Consider the following 26,212-nt stretch of genomic DNA (forward strand, 5'->3'; position numbering starts at 1 on the left):
CTAGAGTTGAGTACCTCAAGGGTCGGGAGACCCGAATCCCGCGGTCCCTAAAGTTCCGAGAAATCTCTCCAGTCCTCCAGCCTCGCCTCCCTCCCTTCCATTCACAGTCCTGGTGTTGCCATCTCCTTTGTCACGTGGCTAGCAATCATTGTGTTTTTTTTGTTTATTTCGGGGTGTGTGTTATATTTTTAAACTGTGGCCCAGAGAAACCTTCACTCTCATTGGAGAGATCAAAATGTTTTAGTTGTTTTAGTTTTAGAGTCGGGGAACATTTTAAAACAAACGATAAAATTACATAATCTTTGCCTTGCATAATCATGATATAGTTATAGATTGTTACTGAACTTCATCTCAAAAGTACTTTCAAGTATGAGAAGTATAGTACATTAATGTTTTCCATTTCTGAGAATAGTCTGTAGTTTCTATTTTCCCTGTTTTTTGGGTCATTTAAATTACCTCTATTTACTAAAGGCTTAAGTGGGTGTGTTTTCCCCTCCCCCTCTTCTATAGGCTGTAGTGGGTTCCTTTTCTACCATACTGTCTGACCAATTTAGAAAATTTCAATTGTCTGCAGGCGTTGTCAGTTAAAACTGTTTTTCTTTTCTCCTAACAGTGAATACTTTTGAGTAATAATTGTTTTCCACATAAGGGTATTTCATTAACGTTTTTGTTGCGTTTTTGATCCAGAGAGTTTTTGCTTTTAATCCTGTAGCTTTAAGAATATTATTCTATCATCTGTTTCTTCATGTTAGTTTCATAATTAATTTGAGTAAATTCCTATTTTATAAAATACGAGGTAGATTTCTCTGTTTTTACATAGGTTACTAGACATTTTTCTAATTAAAAAATACATTGCGAATTAAGAAATGTATTCTTTTAATTTTCAAAGTAAATGTGAAATGTAGTGATTCTTGAGTATGCATTGATCATTTTACCATGTATATTTTCAATCGTTTGGGCCACTTTCTTTGCTAACAGTTACATCATGTCATGTGATGTGTGCCATGTGATGAGTAGTTCTAAAAATAAGGCAAGGTAAAAATGCTCATCCCTTGGGAGTTTAAAAAATGTATTCTAACTGTGGGATAACTACCCATAGTCATGGAATTCCAAATTGGATTTCCACTAGGTTTACCCAACAAAGTATGCAATTCCTTTGTCTTTTAGCATATTGGATGTATTTGGTAGTGATATAATTTGAGGTGGTTGACTTTTTATTTCTCAAGTGTGAACTACTTGGAGGGAAACATTAGATGTTACAGAGGTTCTTAAGGTCTGTGTCATGGTGAGGATGGTTGTCTCTGATGACTGCTCATATAAATATATATAAAATAAGGATTTGTGATTTGTGGCTGTAAACAGTTAAGAGTGATCTATTAATTCTTAGGGCCTTTGTGGTAGGGTGGGGTTTTTGGTCTTTCCACCCAAATGAATCTGTTGAAGTGAAGTACTTGGAAGTGTTAACTCCATCTTTCTTGAAAGCATTATTCAGAACATTATTATTTGACTTTTGTGCTTTGCCAAAGTGAAATGTTAAATTTTTGTCTAATTTTATTTCTTTCTGCCTACTCATTTTAGAGCACTCTTTGATTGTTAGGTGTGACTTATCATTGAGGAAAATTCTGGAAGCTAAAAAATTTAGTAAGCCTTAGTTCACTTGTGAACTTTATCAAGGTGAGAAGGAAGGAATACAACTATTTTCAATTTTTTTTTTTTCTTTAAACACTGCCAGCACTCTTCTATCTCTAGTAATGCTACACTGTTAACCAGTCTCTCGGCATCCTCTGGATTTTATTGGGTTGACCACAGATTTTAATTGTATTTTTAAGTGAATAACAAGGTTTAGCTTTGTTCTGTTTTAACTGGATTCCTGTAATCTGTAAACATAGGGGTGATGCTTGTTTGAGAATGTATTTTAGTATTGAATGGTTCTAGTTGAGCCCTTCTGTGAATAAAGCTTAGTTACCTTCTTATATTAGAAAAACAATTTTTATAATGTTCTAAAAAATGTTAAACTAATCCGTACGGGATTCTCTAAACAACAGTCATAGAAAACCCTGTATTTATTAAAGAGTAAGAGTAATGCTATGCCTTTTGTATTTATCCAGCTTCCTTGGTAGAGGCTATTTCTTTCTTCTTGGTGAGGCCATTAAGACATAGAAATTAAGTGACTTCCTTTCTGGACAAATGTGTAAGTTTTTAACACTTACTGATTCCCCTCCCCCACCAAGGACCTCTCCATTCTCTTGAGTAGAGGGGAGGGAATAGTGTAGACTGAGTATGTCGTCCTTGCCCCAGAGCAAATCTCATCATTGAGTAGTTTATTTAGAGTTTTAAAACACCTTTTTTAGGCCCTCTTTCTCCATTTTACGTAAGTTTCTACCTTGATTGGTTAGATTGTTCTAGGTCTCAGAAAGCCTATTTTACTTTAGTGCTCTTTTACTTGCTCTCTTTATGAAGGAGTACAGTGCAGGTGTCTCAAATAATATGGCCCCAAACACCTGGCCTGCCTACTATGTTGTGCAAAGAGGACTTGGACCATGTCCTTTCCCTAAAATAGGACTTTAACTTAACTGTTTCTTGGAAATCTATATTAAGACTGGTTTTTGAATTCTCATGTTACTTCTGAAGATGTAGGTTTAAATTATAGTTTTTGTCCTAATAAATTGCATATTTAGTCTCTAGTCATATGAAAAGTTGTGCAAAAATATTCCTGCCAGAGTGTAACACAAAATAAGGCTCTCGTCAATACATCCCATTTCCATAAATGTGAGCTCAAAACTCAGGTGATCCACAGTATGGTTAGAAAAGACAAGTATTCCTCTTTACTAGAGGTTACCAACATTTGAAGGCTACCAGAAAAGATAGGAGGTATATCCTTGGGTGTTGCAGATTGAGGGGAGAATTGTGGGTCATTGGAAAAGACCAGTGTGCACATTTGGGAGGGTAACTATTAGTTATTTGTTTCTATGTTAAACCCATGTGCCTGTCTTTTAGGATGTAGGATAAAATATATGAGGAAACAAGTCAATAGGTGTGATTTACCAAAAAGCCTGGACTGTAAAAGGGGCTGCAATAGGTATTTGTTCTTTATGTGTTAAGCTTTTTATTTTTGACAGGAAAAGGGCAAAGCTAAAGTGTGAGTATGTGGGAAACCAACCTCACCAAAGCAGAGAGCACAACTCGTACTTAGGAATGAAAAACAAACAAACTTGGGTAGTCAGAAAGAAGAATTTAAAGATTGTGAAGATTTTAAACCTTTATGTCAAGAGGCCTTTTAACTTGCAAGATGGAGGAGACCTTTTAAATTCTTGTTTCCCCATTGGGTAGTGCAGTGTGGCAAATAATAGTTGCTTAATAAATGTTACTTTCTACAAGCCTTGCTTTTCCAAGATTTTAAGCCAGGTCTGTTGAATTTTAACATTTGATTGCCCTTTACCAGGGGATTATTTAGCTGTGTATTTTGTTGTTGTTGACTGTGAACTTGCCCTCTTTCATTTAGTTCTTTTTTTTTTTTAGGATTAAAGTTTCTCCCCAAACTTTTGAGAGTCAAGAAATGTAAAGTAGAGGTAAATTCAGTGCAGTTTCATGTTATCAAAAACTCTGGTTCTTGTTACATGAGCCAGGAATCCAAAATGAGATCTTACTCTAAATTTTTAAGTATGGCAAATTCTGCCCTTGTTTGGAAAAACTTCCTTGAGTGGCATCAAACTTAATGGAGTTCCTCACCTTTTAATTTTTTTCTAAAAAAGGAGCATCTTAAGGTCAGACCTGGTTAAATTCAGTTGGAATGAAAGGGTTGGGGAATAAAAAAGATGACTATCAATTTTGTTGTTAGGACGTTAAACCAAGACTTGCTAAGAACTGATATCCAGACTTTCTCTTGCTATTTGGCCTTTGTGATGCTTGTTAGACCTCCACCAGGGTGTGAAGGGAGAGAGGCTAAAAGCTAATTAGTTTCTCATATTTTCTAGTGTAGAAACTTTGTAGAAATATGAGTCTGATAAGTTGAACTGTCAGGAGAGTTTTATTAAACTATTTATATACTACCGTGGAGAACTGAGGATGTTTGAAGACCTTAAGCATCTATCAAAAAAAATTGGACTACAGTTTTTTGCAGTTAGTGTTTTACTCCTTACCTTCTAGTTTTTTGCCTCCTAAGAGAATAAAAGAAGGATGTTAATCTTAACTTTTAACATTTCTCTGGCACTGGAAAAGTGTAATTTTTAAAATCATTAATTTACTTTAAAGGGGTAAAGTAGATTTCAGCGGGATTTGGCCACAGACCCCCAAGAATAACCCATTTACTTTTGAACTGTTTGGAATCTGCAAGAAGTCTCCATTGTTAGGATTGTTCAGAAGTGCTTGCATCATTAGGGTTTGTTAGAGATAAGATAAAAGTGAATTTTTTCTTCTTTGCCTTTTGTGAGCTAATGACTGATAGGAAATTTAAATTCAGTGGTAGGATAGAAATAGGATAAATACCATTAATAGCTTGATATATAGTCACCTTTCAAATTTTTTTCTGTGCATGTGCTGGCCAGTACAGAAATCTGAACCCTTGACCTTGGTGTTATCACCACTACACTCTCCCAAGTGAACTAACCGGCCAGCCCTGTGTTTATATATTTATTTAACTCAGATGGGATCATACTTGTTATGTGGCTTGGTCTTTTAAAAATTTAGGTGTTTTTCTTTTTGGGTTTTTTTTTGTATTACAGTTCTTCAGTGAAAAAATTGTGCATACACATCTTTATGTACCCATGGGAATATTTCTTTTGGATAGATTCCTAGAAGTACAACTGCTGAGTGAAAGTTTGGGTAATGCATTTAAAATTTTGATAGATACTGCTTCAAAATGCTATGCAACCAAATTTAATAGTTTATAAAGTGTAGTTAAAAAGTTTGCCAGTCTGGTTGCCAGTGCCTGGCCATGTAAATGACTGGAACTTGAGGTGGATGAGGTCTATCCTATATTCAGTTGATGCCTGCTGCTTGTTAGGTTGTTGGTCCAGGTCATGAGCAGATATCCCCATTAACTTCCTAATGGATCTCCATCTGATGCATTCAACATAGAATGCTCAGTTTACGTAGCATGTATTGGTCCACATGTCTGCTGGGCACTGTGCTGCATGTAGGGGATAGAGATAAATAAAACAAACCATAACCCTACTTTTAAGAAGTATGTAGTCTGGGGAAGGAGGAGGGAACAGACAAAACTGGGAGTTTATATTCTGTGAGGTGTTAGGGAGGGCCCCCTAACAACCTGGAAGGAATGTGGGGAATATTTGAAAGAGCATGTAATCTTGGAGCTGAACCTTTAAAGGAAAATCTAGCATGAACAAAGGTGCACGGGCATAGAAGAGCTAGGAACAAACCATACATAAGAATTCAGGTGGCTGTAGTGAGGACAGGATGCAGATGAGGTTGAACGTGAAAAGGGGGCAGATATCTGCTGTGTGGGAATTGGGATTCATCTTTACCCTAGAGTCACTGAAGGATTTTAAGCATGACATGGTCAGATTTAAGTTTCCTCCCTTCTTCCTTCCCTCCTTTCTCCCTTTCTAATAATCATTTTGGTAGTGGACACTAGATAGGAGGCTTGCTGAGACAGGAAGAATAGTTGGGAAATTATTACTGCAAGTACCTAATGAGGTTCTGATCTAAGGCAGTGGCACTAAGGGTGGGACTAATGTGCTTATCATTCTGCCTGTTGAAACCCTTCCCCCCTGCATTCACCCTTCAAAATTCAGTTAGAATGTCATCTCTTTCTGGGAATTTTCCTTGACCCTTTCAGAGAAAACACAGTGCTTTATCATCTAGGCTACCTTCACACCTAATAATATCTTATTATCTTTGGCATTAATGAAACTTACAATTGGTGTCTCCAGTATTAGACCATAAACTCGTGTAGTCTTTCTATTATTTGTGTTTGGTGTTAGTGGAGATTTAAGCGAGATATTTATGATAAAAGGTAAATTGGTGATGATTGAGATTCACTCACATAGGGGATGTTGAGGGGCAGGAATTGGTTTTGGATTTGCTGTTGGGGCAGGGAATCAGGGAGTTTTTTTGGGGGGGGGGTGCAGCTGGCCAGTACAGGGATCTAAACCCTGGACATTGGTGTTATTAGGCCATGCTCCTAACCAACTGAGCTAATCAGCCAGCTGGGGAATGGGTTTTGAATACAGGATGCTTGAAGTAGTTGTATGGGCAGTGCTGGATCCTACTCTTCTTGAGGTTTCAGCTTAGATGCTGTTTCCTCTGAGAGACCTTCCCTGACCTTGTCTACTTCTCAGCCTGTGTGAGGGATCCACAGTGTGCCTAGGGATCCCCATCACACATTAGTGTCTGTCTTAACCAGTCCTTGTCTTCCCTGTAGGTACTTAGTGTGGTGCTTTGAATACTGTAGGCATTTTAATAAATATTTACTGGAGATATTCAGTAGGTAGTTGGTGTACCTTCACTGTCTTTCAAATCTAATGTTTAGCAGTTAAGGCCCTTCCAGTTTAAACCTAGCCTTAATCTACGTACTGTATTAATTAAAAGCATGGGCTTTAGAGTTAGAGATCCTCCCTCTGCAGCTCAGTAGTTGAGTGATCATGGGCAAATTACCTGACTTCTCTGAGCATCAAGTTTCCTCATCTATTAAATGAGGACAGTAGTACTTACCTTACAGTGTTATTATGAAGATTAAGTAAGAATGTATGTAAAATACTTAGCACAGTGGCTGACATAGTAAAAGGTCAGTTAATGTTAGTGAGCATGTTGTAATAACCTATCCTCTGGTCAGTTGTTTCCTTTGGTAATTTTAAAACTTTTTTGGTTAAGAAGTCTTGTTGACATAGGAAGGTGTAAGGGATGTGGGGGGTGAGATCCACATTATTTTTTTGTTTTTTAGTAAAAACTTTGTGTCCCCCTTCCCATTGTATTCCATAATAAATCTACATTTGTTTCTTTGTAAAAGAAGTGCTTTCTGGTGCATCCCACAATGTAGCTTACCGTTCTTCATCACAAATCACTCCATAGGTGCTCTCTTTCTCCTTTTGAGAAACTGTACATAAACCACCTGGTTTATCTGAGTTGTTCTGCGGATCATCCACCAGATCCTTCCCATTATTTTGATTGTGTCAGTTTCTTGATTAGAATTTCCTCTTTTTCTTCTTGGCAAAATCTAACATGCTTGAAGGCCCACCTCATGAAGCCTTTTTTGACTACTCTGGCCCAGTCAGTGCTTATAGTACTTACTTACCATGCTCTAGGTAAAGTTAGTGAGCATGCAAAAGAAGGATGCTATTAAGGAATTTTGCTTGTCTTGGAAATAGAGTTGATAAATTGACAATTAGGGAGTATTCAGATCATTGACTTGAGTGATAGTGACTTTAAGTGCATTATGAAGTTTAAGCAGGAAGAAAGTGATATGAATCTGAGGAGTCTGAGAAATTTCTGTATAGATGCTGTGTGTTGAAGAGTTAATAAGTTTTGGGCCAAAAGGGTGGGAGAAGGGCCTTCCAGATAGAAGTAGCAGCTTAGGCAAAGATAGCAGTTGGGAATCTGTGGGGAGTTCTGGGTCCATGCTACTGGATGTATTTGCCCTGATGTTATTTTATGTTTCATCTTGAAGAATTTGGACTGGTGAAAAGGTAGTAGTAACTCTCCCAGAGTAGGAAAGTGATGATATAAAGGTAAAGGATGGTTTGGGAGACAGGAAGTTGTTATAAACTAGGCGGAAGCTGATGAGCGGACCAGGGCTGGGTTGGTAGTGTAAGGAATACAGAGAATACCATACCTGAACAGCTTATGGAGGGATTTTATCATAGGAGGTAGAAGGAAAAGAGAGCTTTCTCTCCAGTCTTTACGAGCTATTATATTTTTGTTTATGTCAGATATTTGGCCCTTGTGTTATTCTTTAGCCCTGTTACATTTTTGGATTTAAGCTTTTTTTTTTTTTTTTTTTGTCTTTTTCGTGACCGGCACTCAGCCAGTGAGCGCACCGGCCATTCTTATATAGGATCCGAACCCGCGGCGGGAGCGTCACTGCACTCCCAGCGCCGCACTCTCCCGAGTGCGCCACAGGCTCAGCCCTGGATTTAAGCTTTGAAAGGAGACTTTGACCATTCTTTGGTGACCACCTTAGTTGAGGTTATCATTGCATCCTGTCTGGATTATTGCAGTAGCTTCTTCATTGGTCTTTGCCATCTAGATGTCTTTTTACTTTTTTTTCCATCCTACCCAACTGGTCTCTCTGAAGCACAGCTCCAGTGTGTCACTCCCATTTTAAAAACCTTTAATGACATTCTCCTGTCTTTAAGCCTGAGTAAAGGCTGACTATTCAAGGTTGTCCATTTAATGATCTGGCTTCAAACTGCCTTTCCCCTTCTTTCTACACTGTTTCTTCTATTAAAATGTGCTTTATATATTCAAGCAAATTGTTCATTTCTTTTAACCCTAGGACATCCTGTTTCCCACAGCCTTGCCTTTTTCATGCCATTTCCTCTTCACTAGAATGGCACATTACCATTCTCTTGTCCTAGCCATTTTACATAATGGAGTTTTAGCAAATTTTAAACCTCAGTTGAAATTTTGACAGCTTCACAGACACTTCCCCTAACCATCCTTCCTCCTCCTGTGTCTTTATCTCTTTCCTTTGTTCAGAGTAATGAGGGAATGATGAAGAAAAGATGAGTAGAAGTCACATTATGGGGAAACTTTATCTGATTTTTGCTTCAGTTTGCAGTGCAAGAGTGATTATTTTAATTCTTGGCCTTTTGGCCAGCCAAATGGCCTAACCCTTCCCCTTGGGTTTCTGCAGCTAAACATTTTTGCAAGGTGAGAATGTTTCCAGGTTATTCTTATATCTGGAGTCCTGTCTTGTGAATTTACAAGGAATAAAGTGAGGTTTTCATTTTTAGGTGTGGAGTTAGTTCTGACTTGCAGTATTCAAAGCAGCTGTATATGTTTTGCTTTCTGGAGAGAATATATTTATGTGTGTGTATGTATATAATCTTTATCTCTAGGCAGTGGTTCTCAATTGATGTTAAGTTGCACTCCCCACCCCAACATTTGTTATATCTGGAGACATTTTTGGTTGTCATAATTTACAGAAGGGTACTATTAGCATCTAGTGGGTGGAAACCAGAGATGCTGCTAAACATCCTACAATGCAGAGGATAGCACCCCATGATGAAAAAAATTTACTCAGCCCAAGATGTCAGTAGTACTGAGGTTGAGAAAACTGTACCCTAGGGGTATATTTTTGCTTCCCAGGTGCCACTTGTGGTTAGATAGAAGTTTGTCCTTGGACCTATATTGCATTTTAGGATAATAGACTCAGCACAGGAAGGGACCCTATGGGTCACATATTTGAACTTTATCCCAATTTATATCCCTCAGAATAGTGTTCTGTGTGATATTAATGGATGTAATGGAAAAAACTACTTATTTGTTAAATGAGTTTGGTAAAGGGAAACATTTTGAGTATTCAGTATGATAAAGTGCATTGTGATTCTTTATCAGGTAGGTTTTTGCCAAATACATTTGGTCGTTGAGTGCATTTAACATCTTCCAGTTCCTAAAATGCTTCCTTGGAACTGGGAAAGAAACAAATAATTACCTAGCTCAACCTTTTGTAGCAGAAGGACCTTGATTAGATGGCTCTTTTCTTTTGTCTCTACAAGCTTATTGCAGAATCTTAATTTATGTCAGTGACAGCGGGTACAGTAGCTCCATCTGTATTTATTTGTCAGATTGTGGCTTACTAGATGAGCTAAAAATTGGGATATTCTGGGCTTGAATTCTTTATTCTGAACATACAATATGATTTTATTACCCCACCAGTAAATTGGAAATTAAAATCCCATTCCCAAATATACTGCCCAGGTTGTTATTAGGATTAATCAGTTAATTATAGCTTTTAATGCTTTGTATTCTTTGGAGAAAGGTGATTTATTATAAGCTGTTGTGCTGTTTTTGTAAAACTATGTGAGTTTGACAGTCTTTCTCTGCTTTAAATTGTTGAGGAGTGATTCACAGCTTTTGGGATTTATAGGAGTCAAGTGGGATGGGAATCATTGTTTTAATCAACATTTTGCTGAGTATGTTAAATTTGAGAAAGTTACTATGATGTTTTGCTTTGCTTGGATTTTTTTTGGCTTTTTATGAATTTCCATTATTTTCTTTTTGCTTCTTTCTCTTTTATTATACAAGTAATACATGTTTATGGTGGAGACATATAAGCCAGACAAAAGAATCTTACCACCTACTTTTTCAAAGTAAATGAAGTCATAGTATATGTTTTGTTTTGTATCACTTTTTTTCATTTAACAGTGAAGCAAACACTTTTTCATGTTAGTAGTATAGCTCTGCCGCACCATTTTTTATGGGTTTATGTTATTCCGTTGTATAGATAGTTCATAATTTAACTGAATTGTTGGGCATTTAGTTTTCTTTTTATTTATAAGCAACATCATGAAATGATAAAAGTTAATTCTAGACATATAGGGAAAATAGTCAAAACCAACAAATAAATAAACAAGTCCTAAGTAAACTTACGTGATGGTTTATGGTAATTGTAGCTAATAGTGCAAACTAGGTGCCGTATCCAGTTTTTTGGTATGTGTTTTCTTTTTTCTATGTGCACGAATCCAAGTACATTGACATTTTAGAGAATCATTTGCTTTACATTTTTTTTGTGCATTAAAAAGTTTTATAAAATTTATTTCTTCTACATTAGCTTTTTGTTTCCTGATTATAATTATGGTGCTAGTAATAATGGGTGTTTGTGCCATGCACAAGGCTAAGTAATTGAAAATATTTTATTTTTTTTATTTATTTAGTTTTTTAAAAAGATGACCGGTAAGGGGATCTTAACCCTTGACTTGGTGTTGTCAGCACCACGCTCAGCCAGTGAGCGAACCGGCCATCCCTATATGGGATCCGAACCCGTGGCCTTGGTGTTATCAGCACCGCACTCTCCCGAGTGAGCCACGGGCTGGCCCCAATTGAAAATATTTTAAATAATCACAGCAGCCTTGTGAGGTAGGCTCTGTTCTTGCAGATAAGGAAACTGAGGGAACAGGATAGTTAAGTAATTTAGAAGAGGTGGAGCCACGATGTGAACCCAGACCTGCTCAATTGAGCCAGTGCTCCCCTTACCTATGAATGCCTTTATGAGTAATGTTAAATTCAGCGTAGCATTTCGAGTCAATAAAGGGAGAGGCATATAGAGCTAATTTTTTTTAACAGTAGTATTGTTTGGTATGGAAACGTAAAGATTTAGGAGTTAGGAATGAGAATTTCTTCTGAAGAAGTAAGTGGTCATTTCACTCCCTTTACCCCACTTATTTAGATGATTGTTTTAATAACTATTCTTTGCAGTGCATCCTATGGGGATATTGAGACCAAGAAGAGTGTGTGAATAAAATATACTCTTGCCTTTGAGATGTACGAGTATATGATTAATGTTAAATTCATAGACATAATTTCAGAGGACTGTGGCCCAAGAAGTCTTCTTGGAAGAGATGGGATTTGAGCCCCATATTTTTCTTTATTTTTTAAAAAGATGACCGGTAAGGGGATCTTAACCCTTGATTTGGTGTTGTCAGCACCACGCTCTCCAAGTGAGCCATGGGCCAGCCCTTAAGTGTGAACTTCAAAGACTTGAATTATTCTAGAATAACTTTGGAAAGTTTACTATTAAGTACTTTCAGTGTTGTGACATTAGTTATCACTGTCTTTTTATGTGTGCTGGGGTGAGCCTGGGCTTTCCTAAGTTTTGTGTAAGTTGTGTAATATTTTTGTCCTTCCCTGGGTCCCTAGAAGGGAGGCTGTTTCCCTGCCATTGCTGAGGGCTTACGGTAGTGCTCTTGGGCAGTAGGGCACATCTACTGTTTTTTATGTGTTGCTTTAATTATTTGATACTGATAATGTGCCTCCTTTCATTGCTAATGTCAACTATGTATTGATATTATTTGAAAGGAGGAGGAGGAGGTTGAACTGATGGGAAAGATCTGATATTGGTTTTTGTTTGCTTATGGGGAAGATACTTTGCATGTTATATAACTTACTCAAAGTATTTGAAACAAATAACTTTCATTGGTTCAGTTGTCAATTTGTCTTTAACACAACTGTTTATACTAGATTAGAAATTATTATTAAATTTAAAATTAGAAATGGGAAAAGTTAACATAGAACACTTTGTGTAACACAGAATGCCAGAAAGTCCATAATGATAAAACTCTGTAAACTCTGAAAATCTTGTTCTTTTATAGAATGTTCTTTAAAATTCAACCCTAGAATAAACTTTTTCTACTCTATTATATTTTTTATTTATATGGGGCAATAAACAGATTTGACTGGTATGTGTATTGGTACTTCTGTAAATAATGTTTTCTCAAATATTTAATATTATTTAAGTATTTTCATACTGATTTGCATTGTAATCCTACTACAAAGAAGCTTAGCATAGTCCTGTAGGGCCTCCCATCCTATGTTGGTATTGATCTAAAAATAAAAATGTTTGACAAAATTGAAGATTGCCCTCTTTTGGGGGGGAACAGAGGGATTGTTCAGTGACTTCATGACTTTTGGTCTCAGGACCCCTTTTTCACTCTTAAAAATTGAGAACCACAAAGAGCTTTTGGGAGTTATTATCTGTCAGTAGTTGCTGTCTGTTATCTATCAGTTAGAAACTTTGAGAAATTTGAATGAATTAGTAAATAGTTATTTTTTAAAAATAAACCCATTACCAGCTGGCTGGTTAGCTCAGCTGGTTAGAATGCAGCTAAGATCAAGGGTTCGGATCCTTGTACTGGCCAGCGCCACGAAATAAAAAAACCAACCTAAAAAACAAAATTTATTACATATGAAAAATAACTTTTAAATAAAACAAAAAAATTTAATGTTATTTTTACATTTTTTGCAAATCTTTTAATGTCAGACTTAGAAAATAGCTGGGTTCTCATATCTGCTTCTGCATTCATTCTACTGATAAGTTTTTTGGTTGATGTATATAAAGAAAATCTGGCCTCACATAGACATGTAGTTGGAAAAGAGAGGAATATTTTAGTAGTCTTTTTAGATGTGTGGATATCTATCCACATTTATCTATACCCAAATTCAGCAAGTACTAGTTTCATAAAGGTTAGATGCAGTGTGTAATATAAAACCAGATTACTTAACTTTTCCTACTCTGTTACGGTAAAATCCATTAGTCAGTCGTGCACTTCTTTTTACCCATGTGTGATTTTCTAACATGCAGTGGTCATTTGGTCATTCACTGGGTTATGCAGATTTTCCAAATGTTGACACGTTACATTCTATGGTATCAAAAATTCACATTTATTAATATCACCACTAATCTGTTTTATGAGAAGCAGCATTTTAAGTATTGGGAAATGTTCAAGCTCGTGATGGTGGATGCAAGTTTTCAAAATACTAACTTTTGCTTGAAAACTCAGATTTTATCATTGACCACAAATATTTGAAGTGACAGGTTCACTTCGTTGATTTTCAGGAACCGTCTGCTAACTCCCCAAATTTGAATAATCATAGTTTGTCAGTTCTGCCAAGTAAAAGTAGTGTTCCATGAAAAAAGCTTCAAGTTCATCTTGCAACTCAATTGTACATGTGCTTTTTTTTCTCAGACTTCATAGAGTAGCAGAGTGCTTTATGCGTACTTTCCTTTTCATCATACAGAACATTTAAAAAAAATGTACTCAAGGGTCATGATTTAATGAAATTTATAAGTTTTACTGCTTCTTTAAGGACATGTTAAGTGGAACTGACTTTTTCTTTTTCTACTGGGAGTGGAGAATACAGTGACTATTAGTATAGTTTGGTGCCTCTGCCTTGATTTATTTGTGCTAACATACTAGCAGTTTTGCTCATCTTTGTTTTTTGCACCCTCATTGCAAAGGTCAAAACAGTGAAAAAGGCAAATGATGTTTTATTTAGTATTACTATGAAAATACCTTTGATTTTATGGACCTCCAAAATGGTCTTTGAGATTCCCAGAAGTCCAGAGACCACACTTTTAAGAAGAGCTGTTTTATTTCTTTACATAGGTTTCCTTTTGTTCTCAGACCAAATAGATCAAGGGAATGAAGAAGAGGCAAATAATTGAGGTTTCTAGCATGGTTACTAAATAAAAGCAATGTCATTACCTAAGATAATGAAACAAGATGAGTAGTAAGTGTGTTGACAGAAGAAAGTGCGTTCTGAGTTTCAGGGGGCTTGAGGTGGGAATGGTTGATTAATGTGGCTCAGAAAAGGTTTTCCTGAGGGTTAGGAGGTCTCCCCATACTACTGGTTGTTGCCAAGGAAGTGAGCTGAGAGAGAAGAGCGAAGAAGGGACCCTTGGGGAGCACCCAAAATTTAAGGGGCAAGGAAAAAGAGAACAGGATGGTAGTAGTGTCAAGGACATCAGGAGAATTTCAAGAAGATCAACACTGCTTCATGCTTCAGAGAAGTCAGGTAGAATGGGGGCTGAGACTTGATCATTGGATTTAATGATGAGATTACTGGTGACCTTTGCCAGAGCAGTGCGGGTGGAATCCAGATTATGGAAGAGTAAAGAGTGCAGAGGCAGCTATTTATATTATTATTTCAAGAAGTTTTGGGGTGAAGGGTAAGAGACATGTTGGGCAATTAATTTGAGGTGTAGGCTGTACTGAAGACAGAGGAAGCTAGAGTTAATTCTTAGGCTGAGAGGAAGGAGCCAGTAGAGAAGACACTGCAGCACTGATGAGCACTCCGGTCTGAAAGAAGAAAATGGAAGCAAATTGGTATTACAGGTGTGGCACAGTTAGCCTTGTAGTACAGTCTGTACCTGTAGAGTAGTGAGAAGCTGATGAAAATTGGATTCTCCAGCCAGAAAAATGCACAGACCTATGACATTTGGCATCAAATTTTTTTGTGAGTGCAGGGAGCTCCTTACTAATTTTTAAAAGTATTGGGTGCTTAGTTTGATATATTTGCTTTAAATCAGCTAATTTCAAGAAGTTTAAAGAGTTTTCTTTTAAATGCAGGTGATTTAACTTTAACAATCTGTGATTCTCTGGGAATGGAACTTCTGCTTTGGCACCTTTCAGTCTGTGGTAACAAATGACATAAAAGAAGGGTGGAATTATTCTTTCTGTTTTGCAGGGGTTGTGCACTCCCCCCACCCCTTTCTTTGGTGAAAGACTTTGGGGTCTCCAGAATGGTTCCATAGTGTTTTGTTTCTGGAGACAGAGTTGGGACAACATCCTCAACTAATGCTTGTATTAAAAATGTGTGTTTTTGAATGTGTTTGTAATTCTAACTTCCTTTTCTTCTCTCTCTTCTAGTCTGTTCTCTGGGGAGGCAGCAAGGGGCTGTGGAGCTGGCCTCGGCACCGGGAGAGGCTGGACTTCCTGTCTCTCTGTGCTGAATGGCTGCGATGGCGCCCGCTCTCACCGATGCAGCAGCTGAAGCACACCACATCCGGTTCAAACTGGCTCCCCCATCATCCACCTTGTCCCCTGGCAGTGCCGAAAATAACGGCAACGCCAACATCCTTATTGCTGCCAACGGAACCAAAAGAAAAGCCATTGCTGCAGAGGATCCCAGTCTAGACTTCCGAAATAATCCTACCAAGGAAGACTTGGGAAAGCTGCAACCACTGGTGGCTTCTTATCTCTGCTCTGATGTAACACCTGTTCCCTCAAAGGAGTCTTTGAAATTGCAAGGGGTCTTCAGCAAGCAGACAGTCCTTAAATCTCATTCTCTCTTGTCTCAGTCCTATGAACTCCGAGCTGAGCTGTTGGGGAGACAGCCAGTGTTGGAGTTTTCCTTAGAAAATCTTAGAACCATGAATACGAGTGGTCAGACAGCTCTGCCACAAGCACCTGTAAATGGGTTAGCTAAGAAATTGACTAAAAGTTCAACACATTCTGATCATGACAATTCCAGTTCCCTCAATGGGGGAAAACGAGCTCTCATTTCATCTGCTCTTCAGGGTGGTGAAGTGGGGGGATCTGAATCTGGGGACTTGAAGGGGGGTATGACCAATTGCACTCTTCCACATAGAAGCCTTGATGTAGAACACACGATTATATATAGCAATAATAGCACTGCAAACAAATCTTCTGTCAATTCCATGGAACAGCCAGCACTTCAGGGAAGCAGTAGGTTATCACCTGGTATAGACTCCAGCTCTAATTTGGGGGGTGTCAAGTTAGAGGGTAAAAAGTCTCCCCTGTCTTCCATTCTTTTCAGTGCTTTAGATTCTGACACAAGGATAACAGCTTTACTGCGGCGGCAGGCTGATATTGAGAGCCGTGCCCGCAGGTTACAGAAGCGCTTACAGGTAGTGCAAGCCAAGCAGGTGGAGAGGCATATACAGCATCAGCTGGGTGGATTTTTGGAGAAGACTTTGAGCAAACTGCCAAACTTGGAATCCTTGAGACCCCGGAGCCAGTTGATGCTGACTCGAAAGGCTGAAGCTGCCTTGAGAAAAGCTGCCAATGAGACCACCACTGCAGAGGGCCTTAGCAACTTCTTGAAAAGCGATTCGATTTCAGAAGAATTGGAGAGATTTACAGCTAGTGGCATTGCCAACTTGAGGTGCAGCGAACAAGCATTTGATTCAGATGTCACTGACAGTAGTTCAGGAGGGGAGTCTGATATTGAAGAGGAAGAGTTGACCAGAGCTGATCCTGAGCAGCGTCATGTACCCTTGTGAGTAGAACCCACGTATAATGTTAATTTTGAGAAATGTTGGGACAAGGACGAAAGACTTTGTGAATCCCCATTATGGAGAGAATAGGATTCTTTGAGTATAAGTGCTTAGATTCTATTTTTCCCCCTAATTTTAGGTAAGTGTCTGCATCTACCTGCTAGTAAAAAAAAAAAAAGGGTATTTCTGCTATGGTATTGTGTTGCTGTAGGCTAAAAGGTGCTAATTTCCTTTTTAAGTCTTATTTAAAAAAAAACAAACTAGGAGACATCCTCTTTGTAAAGTTGTACCAGTACTACTTTCAGAGTAAACAATTAGATTTCTTTTGAAATTATATATTGGACACTTTGGTAAATTTTAATGGCTTGACTCTTCGGATTTTATTGTCTCTAGTAAGTGGGGACAGATATTTAGTTGATGTAATTAACTTTGCTGGAATTTATAGTTGCTTTTTACTTATGTATTTATTTAACTTTTATTTATTTATTTAATTAATTTATTTTTTTAAAGATGACTGGTAAGGGGATCTAAACCCTTGACTTGGTGCTGTCAGCACCACACTCACCCAGTCAGCTAACTGGCCATCACTATATGGGATCCGATCCCGCGGCCTTGGTGTTATCAGCACCACACTCTCCTGAGTGAGCCACGGGCCAGCCCTAACTTTTATTTTTTTGGCTGCTGTCTGGTATGGGGATTTGAATTCTTGACCTTGGTGTTGTAACACCATGCTCTAACAACTGAGCTAACCGGCTTACCTGAGTACTGCTATTTTAATATCCCCATTTTTGGGGTAGAGGAGGTGTAAGAAGGTAACTTTCTTGCTGCCTGATAGCCAGTGAGAAACAAAGCAGGGGATAAAGTTAGGGGGGCCCACCCTACGCCACCCCACACACTGGGGTCTAAGCCTTATCTGGAGCAAGATATAGTTGCTTTTAACTTAACTTTCAGTGGAGAGCGTATTCAGTCTTCAATTTTAACACTTGAGAGATTTTCTTACATTTTAAGGACTAATAATTAGAAAATGCTTCAGAATATTTTATGTTTCCTCCAAGCACAATCCACTTTCACAACTTGATTCCCTTCTTAAAAGAGCCCATCTTTATCAGGTTTGTGTTTTATTTTCTCTCAGCTAAGGTAAATGTATTGATGCATTTGAGTAAATTCATATTCGTTTTTCCGAATCTATTGGTTTTTTTTTTTTTTTTTTTTTAACACAAATCAAAGGAGAGGTTTATAGGTAAAAATGGTGTGTTCACAAAAGCGAAGCATGAGAGTTGTGGTCGTCTCTAGTTCTATTTTCTAGATATTTCTGATTCTCTTTGGGCACATGGTAGAATAAAACTTTTGATGTCTTTGAAGTTAGGTGAGGCTATGTGAATATTTCTAGCCAACAGATTGTGAGCAGATGTGATAAGGAACAAGCAGTCAATTACTAGTGCTATACCCTTTAGTTCTCTCATTCTGCATGTTGACTGCCAATGTTTGAGATGGTGGCTGCTCCATCTGACCAGGATTCTGAGTGGCTCATTGAGAAAGACTTCCCCATTCCCTACACACACCCTGCCCCTGCTGACCTGCAGTGGACATGTAGCATGTGTGAGAAATACGTGCTTGTAATTGTAGGCATTGAGATGTGGGGGTCCTTTGTTCTTGCAACCTATCCTAATCTCCTGACTCAAACAGTAGTAGTCATGGGACATCCTCAGTACACATTTTGTTTATTTACCCCACAATTCTCTTTAATATTATAATTTCTTGTGCATTCTTCATAGGACGAATCTATTGGTTTGAGAAAATTCTATGTAAGTTCCTTATGGGTGGCACTCCAAATTAGCATGATGGAGCCAGAGGTGCTTCACTCTTGTTCTTCCCTCCCAATCCTGTATCTGTGTACTTAAATAAGGAAGTATAATATATTTAAAGATAAATAAATCTACTTTATGACTTGTGAGAGAGGGAACATGAGAAGTTTGAAAAGGGGCAGGGTAGATGACTAGTAGAGAAGACTGAAATGGGTGGTTATGTTGGAAGAATTGGTTTTTCCTTGCCTGTAGTAAAAAGGTGACTAAGATTTTCTTTGAAGAATTTGGTTGTTGAGACAGTTATGCTTTTAAGCAGTAAATTCCTGGTTTCTGAAGTATGTTTATATTATCCAAGTGGATAATGTTTTGTATCTGAAATGAAATTTTGTTTCTCTTTTGAGGGAAAAAGTCTGGATAATTTTTGCTGAATTTCTTTCTTGTAAATCTGGTTCCATTATCATTTGTTACTTCACTGTGCTTGAGTCCACGTCTATATTCAGCTTTAAAGCAAATATATTTCAGAGGCTTTCTACTTCTGTAACATAGCTATCTTTTAAAAAATGGATTAGTAACTTAAATTAGCTTGCCAGTATCCATGGCATTATCCATAACTATTGACTTTTTTTTTTTTGGTCAGCCGGCCTGTGTGGGGATCCGAGCCCTTGACCTTGGTGTTTTGACACTGTGCTCTAACCAAAAGAGCTAACCGGCCAGCCCTAATCCCTACTGACTTTGCTGTATATATAAACTACTGCTTTAAAAATATCTTAGTTAACATTAACTGTTTTGTGCTTAAAGTTATAATAAACACTCTAGTTGAAGCATTTTAAATTGCATGTGCTTATTTTGTGTATTTAACCAAAACCTAAAATCTGTTAGCTTATTGTTCTCAGTATATATTACATTGAAAACATTTCTGAGTTTTGGTAATGTGGGTAAGTGTTCCAATCCAGGGAAATTAAAATATCTAATAGAGAACTTTTCCTTTTTTTTTTTCCCTGACCGGTAAGGGGATCACAACCATCAGCACGGTGGGGTCCGCACCACGCTCAGCCAGTGAGCGCACTGGCCATCCCTATATAGGATCCGAACCCGCGGCCTCGGTGCTATCAGCGCTGCACTCTCCTGAGTGAGCCACGGGGTTGGCCCAGAGAACTTTTCTTATTCTGTGGGATGATCTAGTGACTTGAAAAACCTCTTAGTCCCATTCATTTACTACTTAGTTCTGAGCATTCTTCTCACATAATGGTTTGTTGATTGGAAGGGTATGAAGTACGTAAGTATAGCCAAGCCAAGAAATCATTTTAGGAAACTTTTTGAGAACCATTGAATCCTCTTGCAGTTAAGACAACTACATAACACTTTAAAAAGTTGAATTTTAATGCATCAGATTATATTAAAGTAAGGAAAATTTGGGCACTGGAAGTACTGTCAAATAAATATTCTGTTTACACAGTGAAATTGTATTGAAATTAAAACCACCAGTAGAGTTTATAAATACTTTAAAGTTCTTGGTGAGCATGATCACCAGATTTTTTTCCCCCCTAGCCAGTCAAATTTAGCAGTGCAGGGTTGTGTACCAACTTTAGTTCTGATAACTCACTACCGTCAGACCAGCCTAGATTGACTGTTATGGCTGGTATTTATTTAGCCAGGTGTTTGTTGACTTGCTCTGTATTTTCAAGGTTTTCAGCAATTGGCCAGTGAGAGTGGAGGCATTGCTTTAATTAAAAAAGGAGAGAAAAAGGAAGTTGTTCTTTGGAGGCTGAGAAGCTTCTTTGTGTTCTAATAGTATCTACCAAATCTCATAACCACATTGATAATTGTTGAGTCCTAGAATGAGAAGTTAGTTAACTCTTCAGGAACTTAACACAGCTGGTGAATTTCACCTCTGCTTCCCCTGCCCTCTCCCCCTCCCAGTAGCCTGTCTGTATCTCACTCCTTTGCCAGAGCTATAGTGGGCTAGATTGAGTCTAGGCAGCCATGATGAAAATATTTAGTAGAGGTGACTGTTGGAATGAGTTGTTTTTAAACAGTGTTGCTTAAACTACTAGTGGATGGTTCTGTGAAAATTAGAATCTCTTCACCAAGAATTTGTGTTTTTTCTTCTTTCCTACTTCCAAGAGGAGAAAACAATGATCCGTAGGTCTTTGGCACATATTAGCGTCAGCAGAATAGAATGATTGATTTTTAATGTTTGTTGAATTTTTGGCAAGTTGTGTTTGTCATTTTATTGTACATGACAGTAAACTGTATGTTGCTAAAATGAGACATGTTAGAGAAGATTTTTTTTGGTTAATTTTTTTGGTTGACTGATTATATGCTTGGTTTAAAACTCTTACACCTTTTTGTTTTAATTTTTGAAAAGTCTTCCTTAGAATGTTTCATATGCTTCTTGGTTTGGTACAGTGGACGTATAACTGCTGCTCTGAAAATTCTGCACTATCTTGGGTTTGATATGATGACTTGTGTCATTGGTTAGTGACATCACCATGGAAGGTACATCAATTTAAACATTATCTCCTTGGTTATGAGATTTGAGAAGGAAGCTGTATGTTTTAATATTTTAATGTTTAACTCTTAATTGTAGAAGTAGAAGTAAAGGCCTTTAACTGTCTTATATGTATGTAATATACTTGTGAGTGCATGCTTTTATGGTCACTGTTTTTCACTTTTCGTTTTTTATATTCCTTCTGCTTATTCCCTTTGAGTCCCCCCCCGCCCCCCCTATTTTGTTATGAATCCCTCCACCCATTCCTCCTTTTGCTAAATTTGGTTTTCATTTTCTGGGCCCTGTGTTTATAAACTGCTATAGTATGTACTTGCTCTTAAAATAATTTTTCCAGATATTTTCTTAAATGTGCTCTTAGATCAAGCAGTGTTCTGGGTATGTGGACCACATTATGTGGAACTCTCTCTCTTAATATTTCTTTTTTTAAAAATTTTATTTTGTCGATATACATTGTGGCTGATTATTGCTCCCCATTCTCTTAATATTTCTTTGTGTTTTTGTTTCGTTTTGGTTTTTTCCTCTGAACTGTTACTGTAGGCTTATCTTGAGGGTCAGTATAAAAAGTCTCATAAAACATTTCATTGTGACTCCTGAAATATTGTTGAGGATGTTGTTCTTTGTATTTACACAATGCCTTCTTTATAAGAACCTTAGGAAGAAAGATATGCAATGAAGAATAGTTATATTTTTGTCTAAGCTTTTAGTCTGTTTTTGTTACCTGGATGCTATAATTAGTGTTCACTAGGTTTTTGTTTTCCTGTCGACTTTTGGAAGTTTAGAGCCAACCTTATAGGTCTTTCTTTCGTAACCTTTTTAGAAGCCTCATTCCTGGCTTTATTTTGTTTCCCTATTATTTCTTTATTTTTATGTTATTTTTCTGGTTTAATTTATGCTAACCTGTGTTTTATTTATCTAATAGCCTCCTGAATGCTGTTCCAGATCAGGGTTGGGTAAAAATAAACTATAGATGAACTCAGTTCAGTGACACTAAAGCACCTACTTGAATTTTGGATACTTTTGGTGCAGTGACTTTATTTCTCCTGGGCAATTTCACCCTCTAATTTCATGGTGTAATGAAGTTACTAGTGTGTTGGTAGGTTTTGTTTTCTAGGTACTCTGGAATGCTCTAAATTGTAGCTCCTACTTCAATTTATTAAGTATACCCAGATGATGTTGCCAAAGTGGCAATGATTTGTCATTTTCCTACTCCTTATCCTTTCACAGAATGATGGGTGGGAGGAACATAAGCCAGGAGATACAAGTCACCTTCTCTGCTAAATCTTTTTCTGCTAAAAACTAGATATAGGACTATCATATAACTGCTTTTCTAATTAAAATGAGGGAATGAACTAGATGATCTTTAGGGCTCAAACTACTTTGAAATGTGACTACTCTAAATAACATTAGAGGAGCTTTTATCACCATTTTTTTGCATTTGGTGAAGCAGAGGCCAAAAGTCCTAGTAAGTCTCTCATATAACTTGAAACAAAACAGTTTTCTTGACTGTGACTTAGAGCTTTGATTCTTTTATAATGCCTTAGTTTCTTTGGTTTATTTATTTATTTTTTAATAGTCAGTTAAAGTTATTATTGTATTTCTTGGTGTATGGGATAAAGATGTGGGAATAATGATACTGTGTTCTTACAGAATTTACTTCAGATCTAAGTAAACATTCATTTGCTGAACACCTTTGATTGAATGCCCCTTGTTTTTCCGCTCACTTGCATATGACATTCAGTGGCAGAAACAGGAACTTGTTTTTTTATTCTTTTTATGACCTTCCCTTTTTTTCCTGAGAAGATATGTAGATAGTGAAAATTATTCTTAGTGTTTGTTGTGGGATTCTGAAAGAAGGAAGTTAGGTAACAGGAATTTGGGGGTTACCTATTTGCTGCAGGTCTGGTTGCTACAAATGTTTTCTGCTGCCTTGTGAGTGGTGTTATTCTCTGCAGTTGAAAGTACTCTTTTCTGGTAGTGTTGAAGTAGTCATATAATAAGAACTTATTGAATGAGTAAATGTGTAAGACACAAAATATACCATAGGTGAATAGACTAAGTTTCTGTCCTCAAGGAGTTTATAGTTTTGATGGAGAGTAGAGAACATGGTAAGACAAAGACAAATACTTAGAATAGTGCCTGGCACAATTAATATAAGGTAAATGTTGGGTGATGCAAGTGAAATAGGAAGAGATTGCAGCTGGTTGATGCGATTGCAAAGAAAGGATATTAGAAATCAGTCTTGAAGAGTGGCTAAGATTTTGATAGAGTTTTTTTTTTTTTTTTTGGTTGAGGTAGGTCAGTACAGGCAAAGTGCAAGGCGTACATAGAAAAGACAGAAGTTAAAAATCAAGGGGCTTTGGTGACCCTGTGAGAGTAGGGTATGTTGGAGACCTAGTATTATAAGTAAGGGTGATAAATATAGTGTAAAAAGGAAAAGAGGTAATTTCCAGAAATGACGTAGAGTTGAATTTAATGGGACTTAATAACAGGGATATGTGAGGACGGCAAAGGAGGGATCCATCATAGATGATTGAAGTTTCAAGTCTGGGGGACTATAGGAAAAGATGGTTAACCAGAAGCATTTCAGTACCCAGTTTGTAAAATAACCCTAGTAGCTCATGAGAGTCTAGAATGTTTACTAGGGTCTTAAAATGAAAGTTTCTGTATTCCTTACAGGTTCCAGAAAGTGGTAAGAATCAGGAAGTGAGCTTCCAAGTAATCCTCTGTAAACAGAGAGGGAGGAGTTGATCTGTACAGAGGCGTCAAAGTCTTACATTGGAGGACTTTGGACTTCATTAATTCATTCATTAGATGTATATTGAATGCATATTATATGTGGGAGTGCTAGGTGCTAGGGATTGTAGTGGTGAGTAAGAGAGAGACAATTCTTGCCTTGCCCTCATTGGGAATATAGGTTAGAACAAATTTAGTTATTTAAGCAAGTAATCGCATTGATGATGGTAAATTGTTGTGGGTACCACAGAAACAAAGTTCAGAGTGCTGTGAAGGTACATGTCAGGTGTATCTAGTTAACGTGTGGTGGGGACATGATGGTGAGTCTCCTGAGGAAGTGACATATGAAGCTGAGACCTGAAGGATGAGAAGGAATTTATGGGGAGGAAGGTGAATTTGCTACAGATTGAGGAAACAGCATCTGCCAAGGTCCTGGAAATGGAAGGTGCTTGACACTTTTGAGGAACAAAACAAAGTGTATTGTATTTAAAAGAGTAGTGAGAAATGAGGCCAGAGAGGTAGCTAGATGCCAGATCATACAGGTGGTTGTGTCCATCATAGCAAGTTTAAAATTTTATTGTGAAAATATTGATGGGGTGCACATGACTAGATCTTTTTTTCTTTTTTTTGGAAGACTTCTCTTATGTGGAGAAGGGGAGTGGAGTTAGATTTAAGCTAACCACTTAGGCTCTTCTGGTAAGTCAGGTAAGAACAAACGGTGGACTCAGCCTTTGGGAGGGAAGAGCAATAGAATCAATTGGTTATTGGAAGTACAGGTGACAAGGACTTGATAAGTTAGATGTGAGTGGGAGTTGAGAGAAAGAGAAAAGGTGTCATGGATGATTCCCAGGTTTTTGGCAGGGGTTAATAGATTGGATGGATATGTTGAGAAGAAGCAGATGGGGGGAGGGTTATTGAGTGCAGTGGGCATTCAGTAATTTTCATTTAAATATTTTCTCTGCTGGGTATGTCTAGAAATTTCAGTTTCTTTTGCAGAGCACCCTGTTTGGCTATATCAGCATGATAAAATGGTTTTAACTAGAAAAGGGAAAGCTTAGGGCCACATTCTGTTAAAAATGAATAGTGTTTTAATTAGTTTCCTCACCCTATCCCTACACATGGACCAAAATGGACTAGATTATTTTGAAGCTGGGTAGAAATTCATGCCTAAGGACATGTCCTTTCATGTCTACCAGTGCATAGTCTTTTTCATATTTTCCATTGAGTATCTGAGAAGATTATGCTCATATAGTCAGTGTAAAGAAAGCAATGAGTTTGTATAAACTTAAAACCAGGGGGCTCAGTAAAACATAAAGAGTAAGTCTTACTAATTTTGATTCCTATTAATTAAGGCTTTGTGGCAGTTTTAAACTGTTTGATTTTATATTTGTTTAATTATAAAGAGTTTTTTTTGCACCACGGCGGTAAACAAAATTGCTTTGAAGTTAATTTAAGTCTAATGAAAGTATTTGAAAAGTCTATTGCTCAAAGAATATATGAGGGAACTTCAGAAAGTTCATGGAAAGATTTGTATTGTCTTTTAATTCTATTTTTCCATGAACTTTAAGAAGTACCCTCGTACTGAAAAGTTGCTGTTAAATTGTAAATGTTGTGGTTTGCTCTGGTAACCCACTCAGTAGCATTGTAGTAATTATATAGATTATATCCAGAACTTGAGTAAGAGGATTTGGGGAGAAAATTAATTTGGGGGGTGAATGGGAAGATTGGGGAATGGCAACAGGGGAAGCATTATATTCCATTTTAAATCATTTTCTTATAAGTTGTTTCACTTTTGCCTAATATAATAAAAATAAAGGGCATGTGCCAGGGAGTTGAATGGTGTTGTATATGTGTAGTGACCATTTTCTTTCTCTCTCTTGAATCCCTGTTTCCTGTTTGTTTTTCTGGTACTTGAGAGATGAATCCTGGGAAGATAGAAACTAATGGAGATGGAGCTTAGAACCTTTGAAACTAAATTAGTCTTGAAACCTGGGAAACTTTGGAGCGCAGGAGGATATTGACTGAACTGATTTGGGCGAGCTAGGGAACATCATTTTTTTTTTTTTTTTTTAGCTAGGCAGTGTTATAAGAGCTTTTCATGTATTAATTTATGTAATTTATGAGGTAGTTTTTTATCTTAATTTTACAGACTTAGAGGAATGGAAAGTTTAAGTAATTTGCTTAATTTCACACAGCTAATAGGAGATCAAAGTGTTAATCTAAGCTTGTTTATCCAAAGCCTGGGCATCAATACTAGCTTTATTAGTGGAAACAATCAAACTGTCCTTTAGGTTTGGTTGATAAAAAAGAAATCAAACACCATGTAGAATATGGCACTTAACTTTATGTTTAAGAGACTAATATAAAGTAATTGGTAATAATGTATTGTGAGGAAAGGTATAATTGTACGTGTTTTAACCAAATATACCTTAAAGCCTACAGTCCTCTCTTACTTATTTCTTTTGT

The 26,212-nt window shown here is 37.3% G+C and overlaps 1 protein-coding gene across 2 annotated transcripts in view; it reads left to right on the forward strand.

Annotated features, from left to right (window-relative positions):
- Nucleotides 1-26,212, forward strand: part of KANSL1 (KAT8 regulatory NSL complex subunit 1) — a 190,208-nt gene that overhangs the window by 25,749 nt on the left and 138,247 nt on the right. For both annotated transcript variants that reach the window (XM_063080902.1, XM_063080901.1), the window contains exon 2: nt 15,327-16,698. In XM_063080902.1, coding sequence (XP_062936972.1) covers nt 15,410-16,698 — 1,289 coding nt within the window. In that variant the 5' untranslated portion in view covers nt 15,327-15,409. The remainder of the gene's footprint in view (nt 1-15,326; nt 16,699-26,212) is intronic.

This window comes from Cynocephalus volans, chromosome 16 (genome assembly GCF_027409185.1).
Source record: "Cynocephalus volans isolate mCynVol1 chromosome 16, mCynVol1.pri, whole genome shotgun sequence".
NCBI classification, from domain to species: domain Eukaryota; kingdom Metazoa; phylum Chordata; class Mammalia; order Dermoptera; family Cynocephalidae; genus Cynocephalus; species Cynocephalus volans.